The following is a 23,508-nucleotide window of genomic DNA, read 5'->3' as shown; positions in this document are numbered from 1 at the left end:
CTAGAAATTTTGGTTAAAAAAGCTTGATGAGAAGTAGACATCTGATTATAGTTCTCACATAATTAACCATGGGATAGGCATAGGGAACTTGCCTGCATTAAAATCTTGTAGATCAGCCTTGTTTAGAGGAATATGGAAAAATGAGGTGCCCTCATCAAATTTCACATCCCTGGACACCACTATTTTTCTGGTTTTTGGATTGTAACATCTGTATCCTTTTTGAGTGGAAGAATAACCCAAAAACATACATCTCTCAGCCTTATGATCAAGTTTATCTCGATGATTAGCTTGAACTTTCACATAGCATGTACAACCAAACACCCTCAAGTGATGTAATTTAATTTTTCTGCCCTTCAAAATTTCCCAAGGTGATTAACCATTTAAGATCCTGCTTGGTAAACGATTGACAATGTATGCTGCAACAAGAACTGCATGAGACTAGTAGATTTTTGGAATGCTCATCTGAAACATCACAGATCGAGTTTTCTCCAGCATATCTCGATTTTTCTTCTCAGCAACACCATTTTGATGTGGTGTTGCTACACAATTTTTTTCATGAATAATGCCATGAGAGCTTAAGTAATTTTGCATGGCATTAGAAGTATACTCAGAGTCATTGTTAGATCTTAGAACATAAATTTTTGAAGAAAATTGATTTTGTACAATATTGTGAAAATCTTTGAAAACATACATTAGTTCACTCTTGAATTTCATTAGATATAACCAAGTGACACGAGAGAAGTCATCAATGAACAAAACAAAATACTTATATCCATTGATAGATAAAACAGGAGCAGGTCCCCATATATCAGAGTAGACCAATTCAAAACACTTTGAAGTTCTAGACTGAGAAAGGCCAAAAGGCAATCTAGAAAACTTTGAAGTTACACAAATTTCACATAGATGATCACTACTGTTGAAACTAGAAAATATAGTAGATAAGACTTTATTTGAGGGATGAGCCAGACGTTGATACCATAACTTTTGGTTTGCATTTGAAACTGGATAAGCACTGAGGGCTTGATTTTTGGCAAAACTGGACTTTGACAGAAAGTACAAATCATCTAGACAAAAACCCTCACCAATCCTCCTCCGGGAAACTTGATCATGAAACACAACATCTTTTTCAGAAAAAATAGCTAGACATTTTAGAGATTTTGTTAGCTGACTAACAGATAAAAGCTGAAAGGGAAAACTGGGAACAAAAAGCACATTGGATTTAATGGCTTTTGACATAAAATTAATTTTTCCTGAACCAGAAACATGGATGCTTTGGCCATTTGCAATAGACACATGAGAATGATCAGTATGTTTCTGAAAATCTAGTCATATGATTGGAAGCCCCTGAGTCTATGATCCACACATCATCATTAAAACTAACTTTCAGAGCAGTAGAAAATGCTTTAAGGATACCTGACTTTTCACTTTTCACAACTCATCACCTTTCTGCGTGTTTCTTCTCGTTGAATGATTATGCAAGCATTTGCAAAGGTAGGGAACTCAGAATTCATCAGCATGTGTGACCTCAAATCTTCATAGTCATCACTTAGACTGCCAAGAAGCTTAAACAATTTGTTCTCATCAGCTCTTTTGAGCAGGATAGTAGAATTAGTAGTGTGAGGACGATGAAGGTTAAGCTTATTCCATTTAGCTGAGAGACAACCTAAATATTGAATAAAAGAGGTTTCTCCTTGTTGAACTTCAGAAATCTCTTGCATAGGTTGATAAATATGAGTAGTATTATTCTAATTCCCATAAAAAGCTCTCAAAGACTCCCAAAGCTCTAGAGCAGTTAAAGAGTATTGAAATACCTTTTGAAGATGAGCTTCCATAGAGTTAAGAATCCAAGTTCTAACTAGTTGATCTATACTCAACCAATCAGTATAATTAGGATCATTTATCCGCAGGAGCAATTGATTTTCCATTAATAAAGACAATCACCTTCCTTCCACCCAAAGCAAGAGAGACAACATTAGACCATCGCAAGTAATTGAACTCATTTAGCAAAACTGAGCACTATCGAAAACTGGTGTTAGGATCATCACCACCAGAAGAGCTGGACCTGCCTGAAGTAGGCACAAGGTCACCACCACTGCTACCACCGATGTTTCCTTCGGAAAACATATTTTCACCAAGACCAGCCATGATGAAAAGAACTTTCAAACAAAGTTTTCAAGAATAAGAACAAAAAATAACTGAAAGAGACAGGCCTAGATTAGAACCTGCTATGATACCATGAAGAAAAACAGATGAAGAGAAAACATTTTTTAATGATTATGTTTCAGTGTATAGAACAAAAGAGATTACAATGTATATAGACAACAAAAATGAGTTAAAACGAGACCTAATCCCACTAAATCTGCAATATATATGACTACTATGTTTTAAGGGATTTTACACAGTAACAGCACTAACAACACAGTAGCAACACTATCTTTACACAGTAACAGCACTAACAACACAGTAGCAGCACTAACAAATTTCATAATTCAACATAGACATATATTTCCTCACCAGCTGGCTGGAGTGAGTTCTCCCCCGCCTTTACCAAGTAGAGACTAGAGAGAGATGTGGTCTGTTACATTCTTCTTCTTGTTTCCATTTGGGTACAATATATACTAGTTTCCTGTGTGCCACAAGCATATAAAAAAAGGAAATAGTCAATTTAGTAAACACCATCAAAGTATTGGATGTGGTCATCTACACTACTCATGTCGATGCATGTTTCTTTTTTAGGCTTATCCTGCACGATTTCCAAACACCGATCAGGCATTTGATTCAACGGTTGATCACTTGATCATCCGTTAAGTACCTGGCTAACTTCCTATGTACTGTATATGTTGTTCTTCATATAAGGCCTTGAGAGAGAGAGAATAGTACTACAATTTGAAGACTTACCAATTGTATCCTCCGGCCCCGAAGACCCCCGATTCACATATAAAATTTGTCTCCTTAATTGACTCATCCGCGAGCAATGAAAATGACTCTATCTTAAGAATTAAGTTCATGGTGTGGACTCTGAAAACGATCTAAGAACGCCTGCATCTAAGTAGGAAGCCAGGAAGGTATGTATAATTAGTCATACATAGTTATGATAATTCGTTTAGGTTAGAGAGGGTATATCTTACCTGCATCTTCCACGATAGCCATGACAGAAAACGATCAAGAACTCGAACAGTCAAAGGTCTGAAATAATGGCGGTGCCGACCAATTGTTCTTGGAATAGTGAAAGAAAGAACAAACCCTGAAAATAATTGCGGTCTGGAGGTATGTACTTTTATGGAGGAAAATCACAAACAATCTCAGATTGTCAGAGTACGTCAAGTGGTCGACGGGATCGGGGTTTGCCATTGAGCCCTTTCAAGTGGGCGTAGGGATACGCATGATTGTGTATGGATACGCATGGGATTGATATGACTCACTGATTGTGTACGGATACGCATATCCATGCATTGGTGAGTCATAACAGAAAAACCTTACCAATATCAATATGCATGACTGTGAGTCGATCCCTTCACTGAAGTGTAACTATAGAACAATTGTATATATGTCTGAAATTCTAACACACAAAAAAAAGGCTCGAGTTGCTTTGCTTGCTTTCTCCTTTCATAAATACAGTACTTGGCAATCAAGACAACGTTAAATATGAGGAAAAAAAATAATGTAAGACCGTTCGCTTGCAGAGACCTCTATCATTGCATTGGTAGAGAACAGTATGGTATAATTGGTCAATGAAATTTATTAGTTTGTATTCAAATGTTTCAGTATGAGGGCAATTACTAAGACAACTGGTGACACCATAAAAATCTATGCAGGAGACAGTTATTGAAAATGGACTTCACCATAGTGCGTAAAGATGCCTGAAGAACTGTTCATAGAACAATAACGTCTTCCTGCTTGATAGTGTTTTCTCCACCTATGCCGCATGGAACTATAGCTATTCCATTGATGGTGACTGATCTCTATCTCTATTATGCAAGTATCCTTCCTTAGAAACCTTTTGTCTGCTGCTCTGAAATTTTCCAGTGTAATGAAATCATCCCAACCCCAAGATGCGAAGGCGGTGAAGCAATGATGATCTACGTACACCAGCCGATAAATAATAGTAATGGTGAAACAAATTAGATTTCATGTTTATTAACTATGATAAACGCATAATTATTCATCGTATATGCTTATTAGGCGGTTACAGAAGTAACCGATATTTACTTATTGTTTTCGAATGATGTCTTGAATGAGTTTGATCTACAATGCGCACGGTATAGTCGATAGTTATACCATCAGGAAGAGGTTCAGAATATTGCAAATAGATACAAGTATGAGTACCAATTCCAGTGTTGAATCCCCCAGGATGGAGCTGTATTATCCTGCAAGAAACCAACAGATGAATAACAACTTTTTACTAACTATACTTCTCAATTACTTAGAGCAATATCTTAGATTGCAATCAAAATCTTAGATATGTCACAATTATTGCAATCTTAACAGTGTTGTTGGCATCTATATTTAGAACTGCATATAAAACCATGTTGTTCTGTCTGTTAGGGCTGGCTTAAAACGTATCGATCACTGACTAGTAACTAATATATGTCATGTTTATCAGAAAGAATACCACTTACGCCCTCCAGCGGTGAATAACTCTGCAAAGTAATCATCATCAACAATGTTAGAAAAGTTCGAAATCTTGCAAACATGCTTGTATGTTTCAGAGGTAGGCTTTATGATTGAGTGACACACTTTCAGTGGTCTTGTTTCTTTACATACAAAGACTTCAGCTCCAAAAACACAAGTATCATCAACATGCAAGATATCCATTGGAGGCATCAGTGAAATCATCAAGAGAGATAAGATTATCAAAACCGGCAGCGCCAAGCATCTCATGGCGAAAGCAAAAGTTCTTTGTAAAAGCATCTAAGCATTAATGCGACACGAGAAGATTATATATGAATGTCAGCTTATGCGTTTTGCATGTAGTGTAAGAGGGATAAAAAATTTCAAAATATATATAGTTCTGCGTAAAGATGATATGTAGATAAAACTGCTACCTTTTGCTCTTTTCCTGATCAAGCAAAAACAACCTGAAATTCACATGTATATCCCAACCAGGCCGGACTGAATCATCTCCAGCCATTGCCAAGTAAGGAGAGATGTGATGTTCCACATTCTGCTTGTTTCCACTTGGGTAGAGAACCAGTTTCCTGTGCATAAGCATATAGATAATATAATAGTTGATAAACGATACACCATTTGCAAATACAAATAATATCTTATTGATGTTGCTAAGGCCAATCTGAATCCTAAATAAGTGATGAATTATTCAGAATCAAGTCTGACAATTTGGTATGAGAATCTATGATATTACCATTGGTATCCTCCAGCTTCGAAGTCCTCAAACTCGACCTTACCAGCTGTGTTCGCAAGTGTATCTTCCGTTAGTCTTGAGAATGAATGTAATGGTTTTATGAAATGAGTTGGCCGTGAATCTGAGAATGATCTCAAAACCCCTGCAACTAATTATTGACAACACAAGAAGGCATATAGGTAAGCAATACAGGCTTCCATCAATATGCGGGTAGCTAGAATATCATATAACTCTTACCATCTTCGTTGGAATTAATAATAGACATAGCAATAGAGTTGACCACTCAGACCTTTTTGTATACGGCTGAATTCAGGGTGGGTTTGCTGATAGAACCCTATACTAGTTTCAGCAGTAACACCGATGGTGGCAACAATATTTAGTTTTCTTCTCGAGGTTGGAGCAATCGATGAAGGGTTTCAACCTATTTTAAATAGGAGGCTATTGGAATTTGAATTTATAAAGGTAGCTTAGCGAGTACATTCGTAGTAGGATTGTAGGAATAGGGTTCCAGAAATCTTGGAAGAACTCGGGTTCCTAAGATTTTTTTTTTTTTGAAGACAGTTCCTAAGATTTCTTGATTGCCAAGTATCTTACCGACCCAGCTAGGGGTAAACATGTCACAATCGAACCTTGTAATCAAAGATTCAAAATAGGAATCAAGAACTTCAGAACAAGCAAGATTGCATTCCTTTCAGATTTCACAAATTCACAATGCCATACTATTTGGCTAAAATACTTTTCAATTAGCAACAAAAACTTGATCATCAGTCTCAGACCCTAACCAGTCCTTGTTCAAGGACAAACATTAGTCTCCAAATAGTGGGGTTACAATAGCATCCGTGCAGGTTTACAATCCTTGTGATTTTGGCCTGATGTACCCAAGACTGAGTAGCTTCTGAACCAACAATTTCTCAGCATCCAACTGAAATTCCAAAAAGAAGGGGTAATCTGATCAGTGAAACAAATACAGCAAAGCGTGTCATATAGTCCAGTCTTACATATGCACACATCCGATAGTCTCATGCCCAAATGAGTTTCTGAATGTGTAAGATTCAAAGGGCACAAACCTCAACCATGGGATTATTTTTAGGAATGTTACAAGCCAGAATTATGTTTACTCCAGTCCTCGACACTGCGATCAAAACAACTCAAAATGTCAGGCCCTAGTAGCAGGGAGCCAGTGACAAAAAATTTACAAAATCAAACCCAACTTTATCTAACATCAATAACTCACCCAATCTCCGAGCAATGCCGGATCCTGTATTATCAGAACTCCCGCCAACTATGGACGTAACACTCACTGTATTCTGTTGTGCAGGTCACCAATCACCAAGACAATGATCACTAATTACTCACAGTAAAAAATTTCAGTCTCAAACAGTAAAAGAAAAATGTAACAACATGACCAACTTACAGGTCTAGTGGGTGCTGCAGCATACAAGTGCCCCAGTTTTCCAGAGTTGCAACCAATCCATGCATATATCTACATCATAAATTCGACCATTTCCTAAGTAATTTACAAACCCAAAACTTGATACCCAATTGTTAGTCAATAAAGTCAACAACTTGATCATCAAAACTGTCAAAATTTGACTTGGGCTGTCAAGTTTCGAAGTGAAAGAGAAGAACCCAACCTGTTTCTGAAGGCGGATGATTTGGAAGTGGAGGGTAATGGAATCTTGGACGACCTCAGTGAAGCACGTGACTTGCACGCCACCAGCGGCGGCGTCGTCTCCATCGGTGTAGCTGGGTTGTTTCTCTGTGGAGAGTTGAGAAGAGCTTAAGGCTTGGGTAAGAGGACCCAGGTCCGAATCTGCGCGAGCCATTAGTAACAGCGACGAACTGGGTCAGAGTTTGAATTTGGGGAAGAACGGGGTTTAAAGGTTCTTTCTTGTTCTTCAATCCGAGTCTTTTGCAACGACGTCGTTTTGCATCATTTTGGATTTTAAGTTTTTTTTTTCATTTATTTATAAACCCTCAACCCGCCGGGTGACTAATTTTGTTGGTTCCTTGAGCCAAGTGTTTGTACTCCCCATATTTACAATCACTACGTATTTTTAATAGGCATAAATACCGATTTACACTTTAAATTTGGCTGAAATTGTTAATTTGGACTCCGAATTTGCATTTGAGTCAATTTACCTCCTACATTTGGTAAAAATTGCCGATTTACACCCCGAACTTGTATTTGAGTCAATTTACCTCCTAAACTTGGTAAAAATTGCCAATTTGCACCATATCCATTAAATTTAACTGTTTCTATCCAATTTTGCGTCACATGTCATGCATTTAAAGGGTAGTATTGTCATTATATATTTATATTTTTCTTAAAAATAAATAAAAATATTCTTTAAAATGAGGATTATTTTGTTAATCAAATTATTTATTTACATCTTTTTTTCTACCTACTTAACCCTACTTTGAATTATATATTCAATATACCCACCTATTCAAATATAGTGTGTTGTGTATAAATATATTTTTATATGTACACATTGTTGGAGGATGAACAAAACGAGAACAATAACGACATAATAGAACAGAACGTAACCGTTTATTGATTGATAATGATGCCAATATATAGGCATTACATAACCACAATCCCGTAGGATTCGGAGTCTTAATCTATTACAGAGATGCGAATCTATGTCTAACAGAAAACCTAATAAGGCTAAGACACACACAATGGTAGAATAGTAATTCTCTCGGAACACACATTTATTTTTAATTTTCAATGTATTTATTTATTTATATTTTTTCTAATATCTTTTAACATACCATATCACATAAAATAATAAATATATAAATCAATAACATGTTTCGAAAAAACAAACATTGTAGCAAGTGTTCCTCTTACGTAATTTTATTAAGTTATTTCATTATTCAATATGAATAAATATATAATGACAATACTACCCCTTAAATGCATGACATGTGACGCAAAATTGGATAGAAACAGTTAAATTTAACGGATGGGATGAAAATCGGCAATTTTTACCAAGTTTAGGAGGTAAATTGACTCAAATATAAGTTCGGGGTGTAAATCGGCAATTTTTACCAAGTTTATGAGGTAAATTGACTCAAATGCAAATTCGGGATGCAAATTGACAATTTCAGCCAAGTTTAGGGTGTAAATTGGCATTTATGCCATTTTTAATTTGATGAACACAGTATCATCAAAGATTGTTTAGACCACAGCCTTTCTTGGCTGCGGAGGTCCGTACCAAGATTTTGGTGTGGATTTCCATATTTTTACCACTTTTTGATCAAATTTTCTCATCTCCACCGTCTATTATCTAGATAATATTGTGTAGATCATCTCTGCAAAATTTCAACCAATTTAGTAATCGTTAAGGCCCTCAAAATTGCGTTTTTCTGTTAAAAATATGAACGGTTCATGTTCGACAAAATTCGGTCCGTCCATTTGTTATTCGATTTTGAGGGCCTTAACGATTACCAAATTGGCTGAAATTTTGCAGAGATGATCTACACAATATTATCTAGATACTAGACAGTGAAGATGAGAAAATTCGATCAAAAAGTGGTAAAAAATGGAAATCCGCACCAAAATCATTGGTGCGGACCTCCGCATTTGAGAAAATCCGGTTTAGACCAATAGATTAGGATTTAAACTATAACCCAGTGAGTTTCGAGGGATTGAGATTTCACACCTAAATTTTTACTAATTCGACCACATGTGGTGACCGGTAGTTATTTACATTTGATGGTTCACGAGAACTCTTGCTCTATTTCTTTGCTAGTTTTTGTTTATGAATGAATTTAAGAGCAATCTCAAACAGACTCTTAGTAGCAATCTCAAACAGACTCTAAAACAGGATTGATAGAGAAACACCAAGGAACTGAGTCTCAATTAGATTTATAAAACTTGATTTGCTGGAAGTTTTACACAAGGAATCCCTTCTAGCTTCTAACTACAATTGATGAATTACAAATTTACAATGTGTATTCAGTGTTCTAGACTCTCCCTCACCCCTTCAGTCACACCTAGAAAATCACAATGAATCAATACAATGAACACAGTAATTTACGGTATAGTTTCTAATAACAATTAAGATCCTATGTGGCAAAGTGGGATTAACAACATATTCTCAAGTAACCATCTTCGGTCCCAACAAGGAATAATCTCGAGAAGGGTAGAATGCTTATGCTTGATAACACTGAAAAGTTTCTTGCTCCGTGATCTCCCATGTAGAGCTTCTGAGATGTGACGGCCTGCTGTCCATGCTGTCGAAAATGTTAGTATGAGCAAGTGAAAAAATAATGAAGTTTGAACAGAAATGATGATGAGTACGCTGATATTTACATCATCAAGGGATGCAGATAGAGAAGAAAGTCCAATTTTGTTTCTAGCAATTGAAATTACATCTTGACCCCAGACAGAGAAAGAGGATACACCATCTGTGTGACCTCTAAGAATTGTGGGCTGTGATGGCACATTCCTGCACAAGGCATTCATAAGTTTATAGAGCTTCACTAATGCAATAGCATTTATGGGATGCTAGATAACAGGGTGGTATATTATATAAAAAAATGTTGTATCAAATGTTGGCAAAATACCTCCTTAAGTCCCAAATCCTTAAAGTCTTGTCAAGAGAGCTGGACACAAGCAAATGGTCTTCCGGTGCAGCCAACTGCACAATTATATGGTATTTCAGTATCAAGTACTTAGCGAATACTAAGATTTTCTCTAGCGTTTTGGAATCACCTTTGTAATATATCCATCATGGGCCCGCCAAGACACGATAACATTTCCACTCCTCGCATCGAATAACCTACAATGACCAGAACTCATTCCAGCTGCAATCCAAGATGGTGAAGAAACTCCATCTGGTTGCATTTTGTCAGACCCACAAGAGCATATGGTAGAAACAATAGAAGGAAACCCCAACTCCAAATAATCTCCCCTCCAGAGATGCAGCTTTTGTCCTCGGACAACATCAATGAACCTATATAATTCAAAAAACATCAGAAAGCCAAACTGCATCGAAAAATTTCTCATCTACATCATCAGCTTGTAAAAAAATAATTGAGAAAAACTATGATCTACCTCAGAGAACCGTTTCCAGTGCCAGCAACAAGCGTGTCACCAAATTCAGTCTGATGCATAGAAGTATACAGGCTCCCATCAAATGCACCAGTCAATATTCCACTGGACATTGTATTGGAACTGAGCATATTACTCTGGTCAGCATTAGCCCTAGAGGAAGAAGATGGGGGGCTTGCATTATGTGCAGAATCCACTGATGGTTCGGAAAATACAGAAATTAATTTCCCTGTTCGGCTATTCCAGACATGAATTGTTCCATCACAGGAAGCAACTCTTCCACTGGATGACAAGACACAAATATCGTTCACAACCTAATAGTCACAAGAAGATAAATAATACACATGAGAATGACCCTGATTATCCAAAGCCTTAACAAAACTCCTATCTAAATCATGTACTTCAGAACCTGATAGTTCCTTGGAAGAGACACAATTTTCAATCTGAATTTTAGTAATCATACAGTACAGTGCAAATGCAACAACAAAAATAAAAAGAAATAAGATAATAAAGTCAAATTATAGGATAATCAAACCTCCTCATGGCCATAGTATCCAGATACACAATTAATTCTACTCAGCTCCCATTTCTGAACTGTTCCTCTGAAGCCTGCACCAATCCCGGCAGTAAAAACCGTGAATTCATCTGGGCAGACGGCTAAATATCTTAAGGCTCCAGGATGTGCACGGACGGAGTGTATAACAGATGCCCTGATCTTCCATGGATGTTCATCTTTCGCACGCCCAAGAAAATCAGGTCCATCCCAGCTAGCAGCTGGACTAGGGAACCAAAACCATGGCTCATATTTATAATTCAACGCTGCTGCATGGCTTTCAGTTGGACCCTGATGCACTGCATCAAACTGTTTCTGAGGCATCAAGTTTTTGGCACTTCTAGTTCCTTGAGATTGCGGAATTGACCATCCAACTCCATTAAGCAACAGCTTAGCAGGACTGTATTCAGGAGTCGACCCCTTTATGTATGCTCTTTTATTGAGTATAGTGTCTGAGCCACTTCGCGACAATTCTCCTGTGTGTTCCCACTGAATCATGACAGGTTCAGAATATGAAATGCAAAAGGTGTGGGTACTGTCAGGTTTCATATTACTGTCTAATTTTCTGTGTGTATCTGTTAGGACTAATATGCTATACCCTTATGTTATCTTGGGCTTATACTTTTGGACCCTATGATTATGTAGTTAATGGGCTCGGGTCGGGTTATCTACTTATTGGTATCTAGGGTTGTAGCACATAGGGAGCTAAATAAATCTTCTTGCCTCCACTGTAAGATCTTATCCAATGAATATCAAACTTGTCTAATTTATTTACTTTCAATTTCCTTTAATTTCCTCTTTCAATTCCTTCTATGTTCCTTTAATTTCCTTGTTTCAATTCCTTGATGGATTACGATCATCAGTATCTGTGTCTGTTAGTAGGGAATTGAGAGACAAGGAAGAAGGGGAATACATGTGAAAGAAAAATTGTCAATACAGAACACTATGGTGAAGAGCATAATCCTAGAGTACCTTCCAATTATGAAATCGTAGAAGATATCGCTCAAGTAATAACCATGTTGCACAACCCTGGCGAAGCTTCTCTATCCCAAGAAGGGATGCAAAAGGAGGATACAGAAGCAACCTGTCAACATCATAGCAAGTTCAGTATATATTAGAGGAAAACGAAATTGTGCGCTTTGAATTCTGGTGTTTGTTATTAACAAGGCGACATGAACAATCAAGAGCACTCACGTAAGGTCCATACGACTTTCAATCACAGCTCCATCTTTTAGCTTTAGAATCTTCGACTTTCTGCCAGGGGAAGTAGATGCATTAGCAGTTTCTGGTGAAAATGCAAGGTTGTCGAATAGCTCCTTCAGTTGTGGCAAAACATGCAATGATGTCAAATCTGGTCCTATCCGCTGACAAATAGCCATTAGGGTTGTTGCGGCAACCTAAAAAACAGAGATATTTCAGCGTGACTGAAAATAAAACAAACTGGCAAATATGTGATGCATGGAGGGTAAATTCGTAGCGGGTTATGTTTTGAAAAACTGTGTTGCATACACAAGCATCACCTGAACCACTCTATATTCCAAACTTGTCTGCATAAGAACAGGAATGTGCAGGCAACTTCTATCCTGCATAATACGAGATTAGATTACTTTGGATTACACTCCTATCAGTCCAATGTTTTAAAATTTCATTTAAATGAGAATCAGATTCATACTTCAATTAGCTCCTTTACAACCATTTCCCTTGGTAAGAATGCAACCAGACCATCTATTGTCGTTAAAGAATCAATAAGGGCGTAAGCACTCCAGCTGTGGACAGGCTCAGGCTTATTCATTAGTGAAATGTCAATGCACGAACGAACTACATGTTTTAGCAATGGTAGCATTTGTCTGACAATGAAGCTTTCCCCCAATAGACCACCTGGATTTTGAAAATTTTAAAGGCTTACAAAAAGAGCATGAATTCCAGCAAAGGTCATATCGTATGCTATTAAAAATAAGCATACCAATTCGAACCATCACATCAAGGCCATCGGTACTAAGACCTTTCCCAAAGCACTGGATCAGTGGCAAGATTGTCTGCGGAAAGACTGATGGTTAGCATGATTACCCCACAGTTAAAAGTGCATTTCTCTGTGTTATGAAAGATACATGGACGATTTTAACATTTATTCCATTAAGTCATAACAGACAAATTTTGGGATGAAGTTTAACCTGATGAATGGTAATAGGTATACCAAGCTCTTCACATGAGCCAAGCAGCAGCACAGAAGCAGCAGCTGCTGAACTCTTATGAGCAGCAGCAGACAAGTTCAATATTACAAGAGGATGTACGGTTTCGAGAAATGCTTGTTTACCAACCCGATTCCATATCTCTTGAACAAATGAGTCTTGCAGAATGGAAACCTTTAAATGTGAATAACCTGTAGTCTGAAACAAAGATCTCTATAAGCAACAAGTTCAAAGGAAAGTCACATAAAAGTGAACAAAATAAATCTCCAAAACTAGCCTGTAAAATCTTCTGGATTGCAGGCAAGACTATTGTCTTTACTGCATTAGGTGTCAAACTTTTAATAAACTCTTTCAATAGTGTATAAGCCCATTCAGCTTCAGTATCTGACAGAGGAGTCACCACAAGCGACAAGCAGAAAGGAGCACACATTTCAGCTGCAAATGTTCCCATTGCTTTGAGGACTCCTTGCTTTGCGAAGTTGGCAGCATAATGAAGGCAGGATCCATCTTTAGCCCGAAGATGGAGTGGGGCAAGAAACAAGTAGGATGCCTTGACCGTAGAAGGAAAGTAAGGTGATTCCAAAAGTGACTTGGCTGATGGCCTCCTAATATAACCACAGACAAATAGAGTTTGAGATCGACATGTTTTTATTCACAATTCCGAGTAATAAATTGTACCATATTTGAAAATGAGAACTAATACCTCATGCAATCCTTTTGAATGCATGCTTCAACGAGTAATTTGGTGTGAGGAGGAAGTTCATGCATTGGTCCAGGTAAGAGACCGCTGTCCAAGTACATGGGCAATGAGGCTGCATTGAAAAGTGGCCTCCTCAAATGAAGTTCTGCTAAGAGACAACCAATAGAAAATATGTCCTGAGCAACATCTTCAGTAAATGTCTCCAAACAAGATGATTTCTGCCTCCAAAGCAATAGCTCTTGATATCCAGAGGAAACTTCATCCTCCACCTTAATATGCTCAAGAAGAAAATTTGTATTAATTTGTAATGGAAAATTCTGGTGTTTTTTAGTGTCAGAAGATCCAGGTATGCTTTTCTTAACATTCTCGCCTGATTGTTCTTCTACAGGAGTAATGTCCTCGCCAGATTCTAGATGGTAACCATAGAGGGCACTCAATTCTATTGCATGTTCGCAAAAGGCGGATGCATCTTCTAATACTTGCAAATAAGCCGTGTCAGATAGGACGGAACTTTCGCTCCTTGATTCATTCATATTTCCTTGACCAGAAGCTGACTCATAGGTGCTGTTACACGGCTTCTGTATTGCACCTCGACGCATAGGATGCGGTTCAGTAAAAAGCTGACGGCGTCCCACGGACCTTGGCATCGTGGACTCTGATAAAGGAAGCATTACATTTTTCGCCGCAACAGCTGCCTGGCCTGACATCTTGTAACCAAAGGTGATATCAATCCAGTGATGAAGTTGGCAAGAGACCCTATCGCTTTCTAACGCTTCAAAATGCAATCTGATAAATTCTTCAGGACCATCTGCCCATGAAGGTACGGCCAAGTCAATCATACCAGCATGTATTGAACTGAATACTTGGGGATCGCAGAAAAACTCTGGAATGCACTCATCAGGGGTCCATTGATATAGTCTTTGCATTGTAGAAGGATATTCATTAGGTTCATAGACTGAGCGAACAGCCATACGTAGAACACTCAAAGGCAACCTCCTTGCTTTATAGCTGCAGACAGCCAATTCAGAAAGACATTCGTCAGAAACATGATGTGGGAATTCTGATGTTGAATAGGTGAAGTCCAACTGTTCATCGCCTTTCGCCAACCTCCATTTACTCTTGCTCAAATCCCGCCACCCTGTGTCAGAATTCACATCAGGTAATGTACTAAAATCTATTACCCATGGCATCACTGTATGAAATGTGTGATCACCCCACCTCCTCCCAGCTAATCTATTCAAGATGAGCAGATATTCGAAGTTACTAATCTCTCCCCTCCACCATTGATTGAAGTCCCGATGCCAGTCTATAGATGGGGAAAGCTTCAAATCAGCATAAAGACCTTGAGAAGGACAACCCGGTACACAGCAACCTACTTTTTCTGGCACAGTAATCATATGTCCATTACCTCTTGAACTTGAATTAATCCCTACCCCAGGATTATCGCATACACACAACCATGACCAGCATGACTCAGTAAGCATTACACTGGACGGACATATATTTCCATGAGCAACTCCTAAACCATGAATATAAGCTAGAGCCGAGAGAATCTGATATACTAGAAACCTTATATGCCAATCAGACTTCAGCGCATCGGGGCTATAATGAAGAATGTTTTCCAAAGTATACGGAGCTTTGGGATGAACTACATCAACATAACCAGGTGTCTTAACCATCCCGATTATAGGAGCAATATTTGGATGCCTCAAGGAGCCAGGAAACGGGTTCTCATCAAATGATGGTACCCCAAGTAAATTAAGAAAGTTAACACTATCTCTTCCTGAAGCTTTCCATTCAATCAAGAGACTAAGCGAGTCCAGCACATGTTCTTCCATAGACCCAGACAAAAAGCTGGAAGCAAGCTCTTCAATGGAACCTGAAGAATAGCCAACTTCAGCAAGCGGTGCCAACGCACTGATCACCCTCGAGCAAGAAAACCTACTCGAATGGTTACACTTTGAACTCTTTAAAGAACCCAATTCCGGCTTTTCATCAGTACAAATTTCAGAACTGACTTCTTCTTCATCTCGACTTACACCACCATCATCACCCAGGCTATACTCATTACTGAAAAGAAGACAAAAAAAAAACCGAATAGGTTCTCTCAACCTTAAATATATAAATACTAGACAAGGATTTGCATTCACAACTATTCCACATACAATGTGATACTATACTACTCATTCTTATCATCTTAAACATAATTATTCTAAATTAAACAGTTAAAATGAGATTAAAGCTGAAAATTAGAAGAGGGTCTTACACAAATTGGGTCAAGCAATCCTGGTGATGACTAGGTAGATACTTGAGTAGGAACTGAGGAGCTGAAGCAGCTTCTGAACTTGAACTCAACAACTGCAAAGACCCAAGTGAATTTGAGTATTCAAAATCATATAAAGGATTCAACTTTGGAGAGAGGGAGGGAGAAACAATGGAACTTGGACCTGAACGACGGCGTTTGAGCCGAAGGGGAAAGCAGAATCGGAGAGGCCGTGGATGAAGACGAGTTTGCCGGAGAAGTCGGAGTCAATCCGACGGTGGAGGCAGTCGAAGCACATTTGGTGCGCCATGTTGAGCTTGTTTCAGGATTTCTTCAATTCTGGGTACATTGATTTCGAGCCTTTCGCTGTTGGCAAGTCTCTCGATAGGTGTGAGACCGAGTTTTACCAAACACTTAATAACAACACTTTTTACAGTTTTACCAATGCATTCACCTTGTTGTCAAGATTGTTCTACACTTGCCTTCCAACTTTTTCTCTTACCAGTTTGGCGAATAACAGGTACAAACCTTCTCACCAACTAATGTTTTTCTCAAGTTAGGTTCCAATAAAAGACCTCCTAATATCCTATTAGCAAGAGAAGAACCACGTTTGCCTCACTCGCAGCTAACACGGTCCAACCCTAATACAGTAATACATGCGTCCGCCTCACTTGCAGCTAACACGGTCCAACCCTAATACAGTAATACATGCGTCCGCCTCACTTGCAGCTATTGGGTCATTTCGATGTGAATTTGTCATTTTTAAACATTCTTTTATTTTCAGTCAACAACTCATAGCAATGAAATTACAAAACAGGGTGACCCAATGAAAACATGAGAGAGAGAAGAAGCACCCGAAGTCAGATTATATTTATAGACGATGATCCACATATCAGCGTTAGTCTCATTTTTAACTCCTTTAACTGTTTATTCTCTAATTTTATTTTACGATAATAATGCTTGAAATCTAATGATCCTGGCCACGTTGCTTGTGACATACATCAAATGCAGCTTCCAATCATTATGAAAAATGCTTTCAATATTAATCCGAAGAAGAAAGATTGATTGATTAGACGAGAGCTAATAACGAAACAATAACACAAAAGCTTCCAAAGCAACAAAGTCGAAATTATGATAAGACGCAGTGGAACTCAACCAAGCAGCTGCCAGCATATTGGAACCTGAACTATCGCTATAGCCGATACAACTAGCAGTAGTTATTCGCATTTCATGATTTACTAAAGGGAGAGGGAAGGCTACCACTGATTCAAAGAAAGAGATTTATAACATGGTAATGGACTATGCAATTTTCCGAATCTTGCTCCTCAAATAGTTGACAGTAGCAGAAGGAAACCTGTGAAATGAATCATGTCTTGGAAAGTTGAGATTCACTTCCAGCCCCATCTTCCCAGGACAAACTCAGAATACACACCTTTTATTTTTCTCAAATCACAATAGACAATTTTCTTACAAAGATTCACAAAAGATACTGCTTATGATTCACTCATGATGCAATCAATTGCTTCCTTACAAATTCCTGTCATAGTTGCCTCAGGACCATAAACCTGCATCATTAAGAAAAAGGAAACGCCCGTTAAGCTGCTCATTCAGAAACAATATCAGATTGAAGCTCAGAGCTTGTAAATTATCATCACTTCACCAAATGATTTTTTGAAGTACATATTATATGCTGAAACAAGAAATCCATCACATACCTCAAGAGGAACTCCAAGTTCATCTCCCAATGCACGCATCTTTGCCAAACCAGTTTGATAGTTTGGACCACCCCTTCTAACATAAATATGCATTCTTGAAGCTTTGAGCTTGGATTCCTTTGACATCATAAATAGAGATAAAAATGAGCACTAAGCATACTGAAAAGAACAAAACCAACAAAACGAATCTCTAATATATAATGGTGGCATTACCTTCTCTCTCAATGCTCTGATAATTCCATTAAATGTAGCAGCAACGTCTGTAAAATTAGCTATACCACCTCCAATCAGAAGTGCTCTTTTCCGACCATCTGGATTCACTGTTGCACACTGATATATGATAATCAAATTGCCAGTTAGCTAATATGCGACATATTTCATCTAATGGCTGCAACTCATCAATTTGAAAGACTCATCAAGAGCTTCTTACATCAAGCACAACTCTTGCATATTGCAACACCTCTTCCTCATTTGGAGCTCCACTATACTCTGCATAGTTTCCAAGTTCTGAAGCATAACCCAAATCTCCGACCTAATTTAAATATAATATCAGAAAATTATGTTAGGACCACAAGATAGCCACAATGGCCCAATATTCGAATAACAGAGGTAACAAAGAACCATGGTTTCACATCATTTAAAAATGACATTCTAAAGCAGAACAAGCTACTCACAGTATCAGCATAAATAACGCTTGCACCACCTCCAGCTACCATGGTCCAGATGCGTCCCTTTGGGTTCAGCACTGTGAATTTTAATGAGGAACTTGTCTGCAATACATAGGTGTGCCCTAGCATTATTAACACATATAGTGCTTACACTAAAATTAAAACGGGCCATAAATATCTCATACATCAAAACTTCTCATTCAAAGACGAAAAGATTCACCTTTTCATCCAAAGTATGAATAAATGATTCTGTTGGACTCAAAACTCTGCCAAAAGGCAGAGGAAACTCCACGTTACCCCATCTGAGCAACATTACACATAACCGTAAGAAGAAATGTCGAAAATGAGAAGGTAGAATTAAATGATTTCAATATCATCTACAGTAGCATACTTGTTGAAGTTCTTGAAAGCTGCAGTGTCATCTAGCTCCCCCCTCATATCTAATGGAAAAGGTTCACCATTAACCAAGGTAAAGGGGTTCATTTCCAGGAAGGTAAAATCCAAATCTGCAGGGGGGAAAACAAAATATCAGAACATTGAGAGTCCCGGCAGACGATCATGAAATAATCATACTATCACAATGAATCCAAGCAATTAACTTTCTCATTGTAGACATCGCATACCCTGAAATACAGCAAAGACGCCTTTTATGAAATCTCCAATTTTGTCCTTCACCTGTGACCGCAGTATGTGTTAGGCAGATGTCTCCATTACAATCAAAAGCTTGATTCCAATAATGTATGGGGGAAATACACTAACATGATAAAATATAACTTAAAATGTCAGTGCAAAAAGTATGATTTGAAGTAGTCCGATAATTTTGTTCGGCCTTGACAATCAAACAGTCCACATTCCAGTATGATCACTAACTCATTTCACAACGATGAGGCACACACCTCCAATGGAAGAGTAGCAATCAGCGGAGCGCAAGCCTCACTCGTCAGAGACTTCTCGGTTGGAAGAAAAATAGTCTTGACCTACTCAACATCGAAAATAAACAGAAAAATAGCAAATTAACACCTACATACTACATCCAAACCAGAGAACACAATCCAACACACAAATAAAACTAAGTGAGCAAACACAATTCCAATACCTTGTCCCAATTCTCTTCAATTTCGATGCCTCCACACTCCGAAAAGCTGATCGAGCTGCCTAGCCTTTCGGATACAATCGAGAGGTAAAACTCCTGATCATGAGGCATAAACGGCTCCACTATAAACGTCGTTATCGGCGCCTTACATCCTCCCATCTCAACCTTAATTTATTTCCACCAAAAGCAAACACTCAATTCAATTCCGATCTCACAGTTCAAATTTACTGCCAAGTAAAAAATCCAACCGGAAAAGTCACGGAAATTTTACCTCCTTGCCGAGACGCTGCTTGACGAAGTCGGCGACCTGAGCCATGTCCAGATTGAGCGCGACGAGCCCGCTCTTCCCGCGCTTTCCGAACAGCATGTCCGGCTTGACGACGAGCCTCGTCGACGACAGCCACGTCTCCTTGTTCGCCAGCTCGGTGAAGTCCGTCGCCTCCGTCACCTGAGCCGAGTTGATCTGCAGATCAATACCGGCGACTCGCTTCAGGTGCTGCTTCAGCAGCCTCTTCGAATCGTACTCTCTGATCTTCTTCCGCGCCATTTTTTTCCGGTCGGGTCAGGTCAAGTCGGGTCGGGTCTAGCCTGGTGGCGATGAAGTCGATTGGGATCAAACTTCCACGGCGATTTATATAGTTGTTGACATGAGCTGAGCTGGCGAAGTGGCACTTACCTCGCCTACTGTGTTTTGGATTAGATCGGCGGCCAACCGCACGCGCATTAGCAATTAGAGGACCCACACGCGCCTTCTGATTGGCCGGAATCAATCATTATTGTGGTAGGTGAGTGGTTCCTGGCGGGAACTACAAGGATGATTGTGGTGGTTATACTTGGGCCTTCATCCAAGCCCAAACTGTTAAAGATCTTCTGGGCCTTTACCTGACCCGAGTTGAAGGCTTTAAATGTTGGAACTCCGTCTTCGTCGTCAAAACTCAATAGCTCGATTTGCAGACTCTCTGAAGCTCCGGCCAGTCAGTTTCTTAATCCCCTGGTAAAATTTTCAGATCAGAGATTGAATTTTTACAGCTTTGATATGTATCTATCTTCAATTTCGTATTTCCGAATCTGTATTTTATAGGTTTGGTCTATTTATTCGAATGCTTTTAGGGTTTCCATGATTCATATAATCTGATAGGATCGAGCAGAATTAATAGGGGTAGAACATTATACATTGTAGGCTAACTTGATTGAGATTGTGGGCATAGAACAGAGTATGTAGTGTTTAAAGTTTGTTAATTATGGGTATTGAAATTTGGTTGGGATTCTGATGTTCGTGATATTATTAGGAATGTAATGTGTCGGTTTTGGTGTGTTGAATTATGTTTTGTAGGGTTTTATTTGTTTATTTGAGAGATGGACAAGAGCCTGCCAAGTATAAAGAAATGGGTTGTGATGTATCCGGTTTATATCAATTCGAAGAAAACTGTGGCTGAAGGGAGGAGAATAGCTATTGAGAAGGCGTGTGAGAATCCGACTTGTGCTGAGATTGGGGATTGCTGCACCCATTTCAAAATTCCTTTTGCAATTGAGGTTTGTTAGTGTAACAATTCTGCGAGTTTTTCATCATGCTTTGTGCAAATTGAGTATTATAGTGGGGTGTGTTGTGCTGATGTATTGGTTTGTGTTTGGGTGTTGTAGATAGATAAGGCTTATCCACGTGATTTCTTTCAAAGAGGGAGAGTGAGGGTATTGCTCAAAAAGGATGATGGAACTCCATTTAATCCTGCCATTGCTACTAGTAAGTGTTACTGCATAAAAACTGTTTGTTATCGTCTGTCTCATTAATCCTGGGAAGCATATTGCCACAGTTTTGGACTTGGATGTTCATATGTTTTAGTAAAAGCATCGTGTTCTTTTTGCCTCATTTATTGACAATTGGTTCTTTGTGACTGTATTACAGGGAAGCAGCTGATGCTTCGAGTTGCTGAGTTGGTTCCTAGACATCCTGGTAGGACCAAGAAGCAGGAGCCAGCATCCACATCTAATGCGTCTTCCAAACCTGGGAAGCATGGGAGGAAAAAGAGATAGAAGCCATTGTAAAATCCCTGTTTTCATGTGTTCACTTTTGTCCGCATAGACATTCAGATGGTACGGCTAGTTTATGTTGGAAATACGTGGACAAAGATGTGGTATTTGTTGAGGATGTTTTATTTGATTTGGGTAGAGCATTCCCTTGGACTGGGAAGTTACTGATACTGCTTTGTTCATTTTTTGTGTTCACCAAAAGAAGAGTAGAGGGGTGAATTAACGTACACTCTCGGCTTTGTTGAATGATATTGTTAATGTCAACCTGGTGAAATTGTTTCTTGTGTGGTACTGATGTTTAAGTATCCGATTGTTCAAGGTTTACCAATGTGCTACAGTGTTGAATAGGATGTAAAGTACAGTACCCTGACCAGAAAGCAAATAGATCACCCATTATTCCACAGAGCTGATTGCAAGTGATGTTTACGTGTTTCACCTGTAATCTTTGAGAGAAAACATTTGATTTGAACAGGATCAAGAAGCGACAGGATCGCAAGCATATGTTTTGGAAAACTAGGATTAACAATGCTTTAGTAAAAAAAAAAAAAGCGGTCCATATCTTGATATCTTCCTCCGCAAAATGATAGGATACAAGTCACAACATTACACAAGATGTATGTTAAAACTAACTACTACTTGCACCGGATAGTGATCAGTTGTACGAGTTACAGTCTCCTCAGTTCACTAGGAATATGCTAGCTACTAATTTTCTTCATTCTGGCTTCTTCAAGTTCAAACAGTGATCTGCTGCTTGTCCAAACAACTCTCTGACCTCTTCCAGTTCTCTCTCTGCCATCATCAAGTCAAAAATCACTCACACAGTCAGCTCTAGAAATAGCATTTGGCTAAAATACTCTATCTAGTGACCACACCAATTGAACAAACAAACCGACATAAGCTAGTAGCTTCTCTCCGATTTAACATTCAGAAGTAGCACCCCTATGAATCACAAATGGCATCACATGAATCCTTAAGAAATGAATTTCCGCGTAAGCCCTCCAAAATTAAAGTAAATTATGACTCAAAAGGGGTGCTAATACTGCAGTGTAAGATCAAAATGTGCTACATTTGCATATTTGCCTTGGATGAAAAGGCTAGAACAACTGACCCGCAGCTTCCAGTTGCTTCTCAAGTTGTAGGCCAATGAGGCTGTTTTCGGCCTGAAGCTCCGCAATCCTCTTGAGCTGAGCTTCCTCGCCTCCCTCGGACAGCGGCAGTGCCGAAACCAACGCATCAAACTGCACCACCAATTCAACCATCAAATCAATCACACCAACTGAAACAGAAACATCAATCCAATTAATGAATGGTTGAGACGACCTGCTTGGCTGCTTTGACCAGATCGGCGCTCATGAGCTTGGGCTGCATCGCGAAATCGGTAGCATCGTCAGTCGGGGTTGGATTTGGGTTCGGGTTCGGTTTCGGTGGTGGTGCGGACTCGGATTCGGGGTAATTGGGGGAGATTCGGACAGGAGGGGCGTCTCTCTGGAGAGTACCGATGGTGGTGAAGGCAATCGTCGCGATTTTGTTCACTTGTTCTTGTAATTGGCTGATTGCGTCCATCTTTGCTTTGTTTGCTCACGCTCGAGGGAACTGCAACTTGAACAAGAGCTGAAGCTGCGACGTCGTTTTTGGGGAGCTGCTTTGACTTGAGGGGCTTAATTACGTTCTGCTCCCTCTAGGACTGCTTTCTTTCAATTTAGCCCAGCTGCTTTCTCTTTTTACGATAAGGGAAAATTCATTAACTGAATTTTTGTACGCGAGGTTACAACGTTAATTTATGTCCACTAAAGGGTTAATTTCTCATATAGTATTTAAAGTATGACTATTTGGACAATTTGGTACTAGACGTAAGAAAATGGACAATTTGGT

The 23,508-nt window shown here is 38.9% G+C and overlaps 5 protein-coding genes across 8 annotated transcripts; 1 reads left to right on the top strand and 4 right to left on the bottom strand.

Annotated features, from left to right (window-relative positions):
* Positions 1–6,026: 6,026 nt before the first annotated feature.
* Positions 6,027–7,260, bottom strand: LOC126791026 (uncharacterized). Its single transcript, XM_050517416.1, has 5 exons — positions 6,997–7,260; positions 6,777–6,845; positions 6,597–6,669; positions 6,430–6,494; positions 6,027–6,284 (listed from the first exon to the last, which is right to left on the bottom strand). Exons 1-5 carry the CDS (start codon positions 7,186–7,188, stop codon positions 6,210–6,212), a joined length of 474 nt encoding a protein of 157 aa, XP_050373373.1. The 5' UTR covers positions 7,189–7,260; the 3' UTR covers positions 6,027–6,209.
* A 1,954-nt stretch (positions 7,261–9,214) lies between these two features.
* Positions 9,215–16,549, bottom strand: LOC126790535 (protein GFS12). Of its 4 annotated transcripts, none has more exons than XM_050516812.1 (16): positions 16,317–16,549; positions 16,136–16,227; positions 13,873–15,939; positions 13,447–13,774; positions 13,152–13,367; positions 12,944–13,016; positions 12,653–12,858; positions 12,501–12,563; positions 12,175–12,377; positions 11,953–12,064; positions 10,963–11,469; positions 10,431–10,741; positions 10,089–10,329; positions 9,941–10,014; positions 9,747–9,822; positions 9,215–9,607 (listed from the first exon to the last, which is right to left on the bottom strand). In XM_050516812.1, exons 1-16 carry the CDS (start codon positions 16,440–16,442, stop codon positions 9,458–9,460), a joined length of 4,845 nt encoding a protein of 1,614 aa, XP_050372769.1. In that variant the 5' UTR covers positions 16,443–16,549; the 3' UTR covers positions 9,215–9,457. The 4 variants fall into 4 exon arrangements, with proteins under 4 accessions (XP_050372769.1, XP_050372767.1, XP_050372768.1 ...); XM_050516810.1 differs by having other exon boundaries at positions 9,215–9,598; positions 9,687–9,822; positions 16,317–16,547; XM_050516811.1 differs by having other exon boundaries at positions 9,215–9,595; positions 9,687–9,822; positions 16,317–16,547.
* Positions 16,550–17,279: 730 nt separating this feature from the next.
* Positions 17,280–20,210, bottom strand: LOC126792841 (ATP-citrate synthase alpha chain protein 3). The gene is made up of 11 exons (XM_050519319.1): positions 19,880–20,210; positions 19,612–19,773; positions 19,412–19,492; positions 19,139–19,190; positions 18,907–19,021; positions 18,736–18,817; positions 18,522–18,617; positions 18,278–18,379; positions 18,061–18,177; positions 17,848–17,964; positions 17,280–17,697 (listed from the first exon to the last, which is right to left on the bottom strand). Exons 1-11 carry the CDS (start codon positions 20,153–20,155, stop codon positions 17,626–17,628), a joined length of 1,272 nt encoding a protein of 423 aa, XP_050375276.1. The 5' UTR covers positions 20,156–20,210; the 3' UTR covers positions 17,280–17,625.
* Positions 20,211–20,545: 335 nt separating this feature from the next.
* Positions 20,546–21,863, top strand: LOC126791548 (signal recognition particle 19 kDa protein). Its single transcript, XM_050518009.1, has 4 exons — positions 20,546–20,602; positions 20,942–21,141; positions 21,250–21,349; positions 21,512–21,863. Exons 2-4 carry the CDS (start codon positions 20,965–20,967, stop codon positions 21,637–21,639), a joined length of 405 nt encoding a protein of 134 aa, XP_050373966.1. The 5' UTR covers positions 20,546–20,602; positions 20,942–20,964; the 3' UTR covers positions 21,640–21,863.
* Positions 21,864–22,177: 314 nt separating this feature from the next.
* Positions 22,178–23,224, bottom strand: LOC126791627 (mediator of RNA polymerase II transcription subunit 21-like). The gene is made up of 3 exons (XM_050518103.1): positions 22,957–23,224; positions 22,745–22,874; positions 22,178–22,425 (listed from the first exon to the last, which is right to left on the bottom strand). Exons 1-3 carry the CDS (start codon positions 23,197–23,199, stop codon positions 22,349–22,351), a joined length of 450 nt encoding a protein of 149 aa, XP_050374060.1. The 5' UTR covers positions 23,200–23,224; the 3' UTR covers positions 22,178–22,348.
* Between the last annotated feature and the right edge of the window lie 284 nt (positions 23,225–23,508).

Source organism: Argentina anserina, chromosome 4 (genome assembly GCF_933775445.1).
Source record: "Argentina anserina chromosome 4, drPotAnse1.1, whole genome shotgun sequence".
NCBI lineage: Eukaryota > Viridiplantae > Streptophyta > Magnoliopsida > Rosales > Rosaceae > Argentina > Argentina anserina.
This window is presented reverse-complemented; position numbering and strand designations above follow the sequence as displayed.

Coding starts and splice junctions, on each gene's coding strand:
- LOC126791026 (XM_050517416.1), bottom strand. CDS start 7,188: ATGGCTCGCGCAGATTCGGACCTGGGTCCTCTTACCCAAGCCTTAAGC. Junction 6,846..6,996: donor TCATCCGCCTTCAGAAACAG/GTTGGGTTCTTC, acceptor TTTATGATGTAG/ATATATGCATGGATTGGTTG. Junction 6,670..6,776: donor CTGCAGCACCCACTAGACCT/GTAAGTTGGTCA, acceptor CCTGCACAACAG/AATACAGTGAGTGTTACGTC.
- LOC126790535 (XM_050516809.1), bottom strand. CDS start 16,442: ATGGCGCACCAAATGTGCTTCGACTGCCTCCACCGTCGGATTGACTCC. Junction 12,859..12,943: donor TGATGTGATGGTTCGAATTG/GTATGCTTATTT, acceptor TTCAAAATCCAG/GTGGTCTATTGGGGGAAAGC. Junction 9,608..9,686: donor TATCTGCATCCCTTGATGAT/GTAAATATCAGC, acceptor CATTTTCGACAG/CATGGACAGCAGGCCGTCAC.
- LOC126792841 (XM_050519319.1), bottom strand. CDS start 20,155: ATGGCGCGGAAGAAGATCAGAGAGTACGATTCGAAGAGGCTGCTGAAG. Junction 19,191..19,411: donor TTGCTACTCTTCCATTGGAG/GTGTGTGCCTCA, acceptor CTGCGGTCACAG/GTGAAGGACAAAATTGGAGA. Junction 19,022..19,138: donor CGTCTTTGCTGTATTTCAGG/GTATGCGATGTC, acceptor TCCCCCCTGCAG/ATTTGGATTTTACCTTCCTG.
- LOC126791548 (XM_050518009.1), top strand. CDS start 20,965: ATGGACAAGAGCCTGCCAAGTATAAAGAAATGGGTTGTGATGTATCCG. Junction 21,142..21,249: donor AAATTCCTTTTGCAATTGAG/GTTTGTTAGTGT, acceptor TGGGTGTTGTAG/ATAGATAAGGCTTATCCACG. Junction 21,350..21,511: donor TAATCCTGCCATTGCTACTA/GTAAGTGTTACT, acceptor ACTGTATTACAG/GGAAGCAGCTGATGCTTCGA.
- LOC126791627 (XM_050518103.1), bottom strand. CDS start 23,199: ATGGACGCAATCAGCCAATTACAAGAACAAGTGAACAAAATCGCGACG. Junction 22,875..22,956: donor TGGTCAAAGCAGCCAAGCAG/GTCGTCTCAACC, acceptor TTGGTGGTGCAG/TTTGATGCGTTGGTTTCGGC. Junction 22,426..22,744: donor GAAGCAACTGGAAGCTGCGG/GTCAGTTGTTCT, acceptor TGATGATGGCAG/AGAGAGAACTGGAAGAGGTC.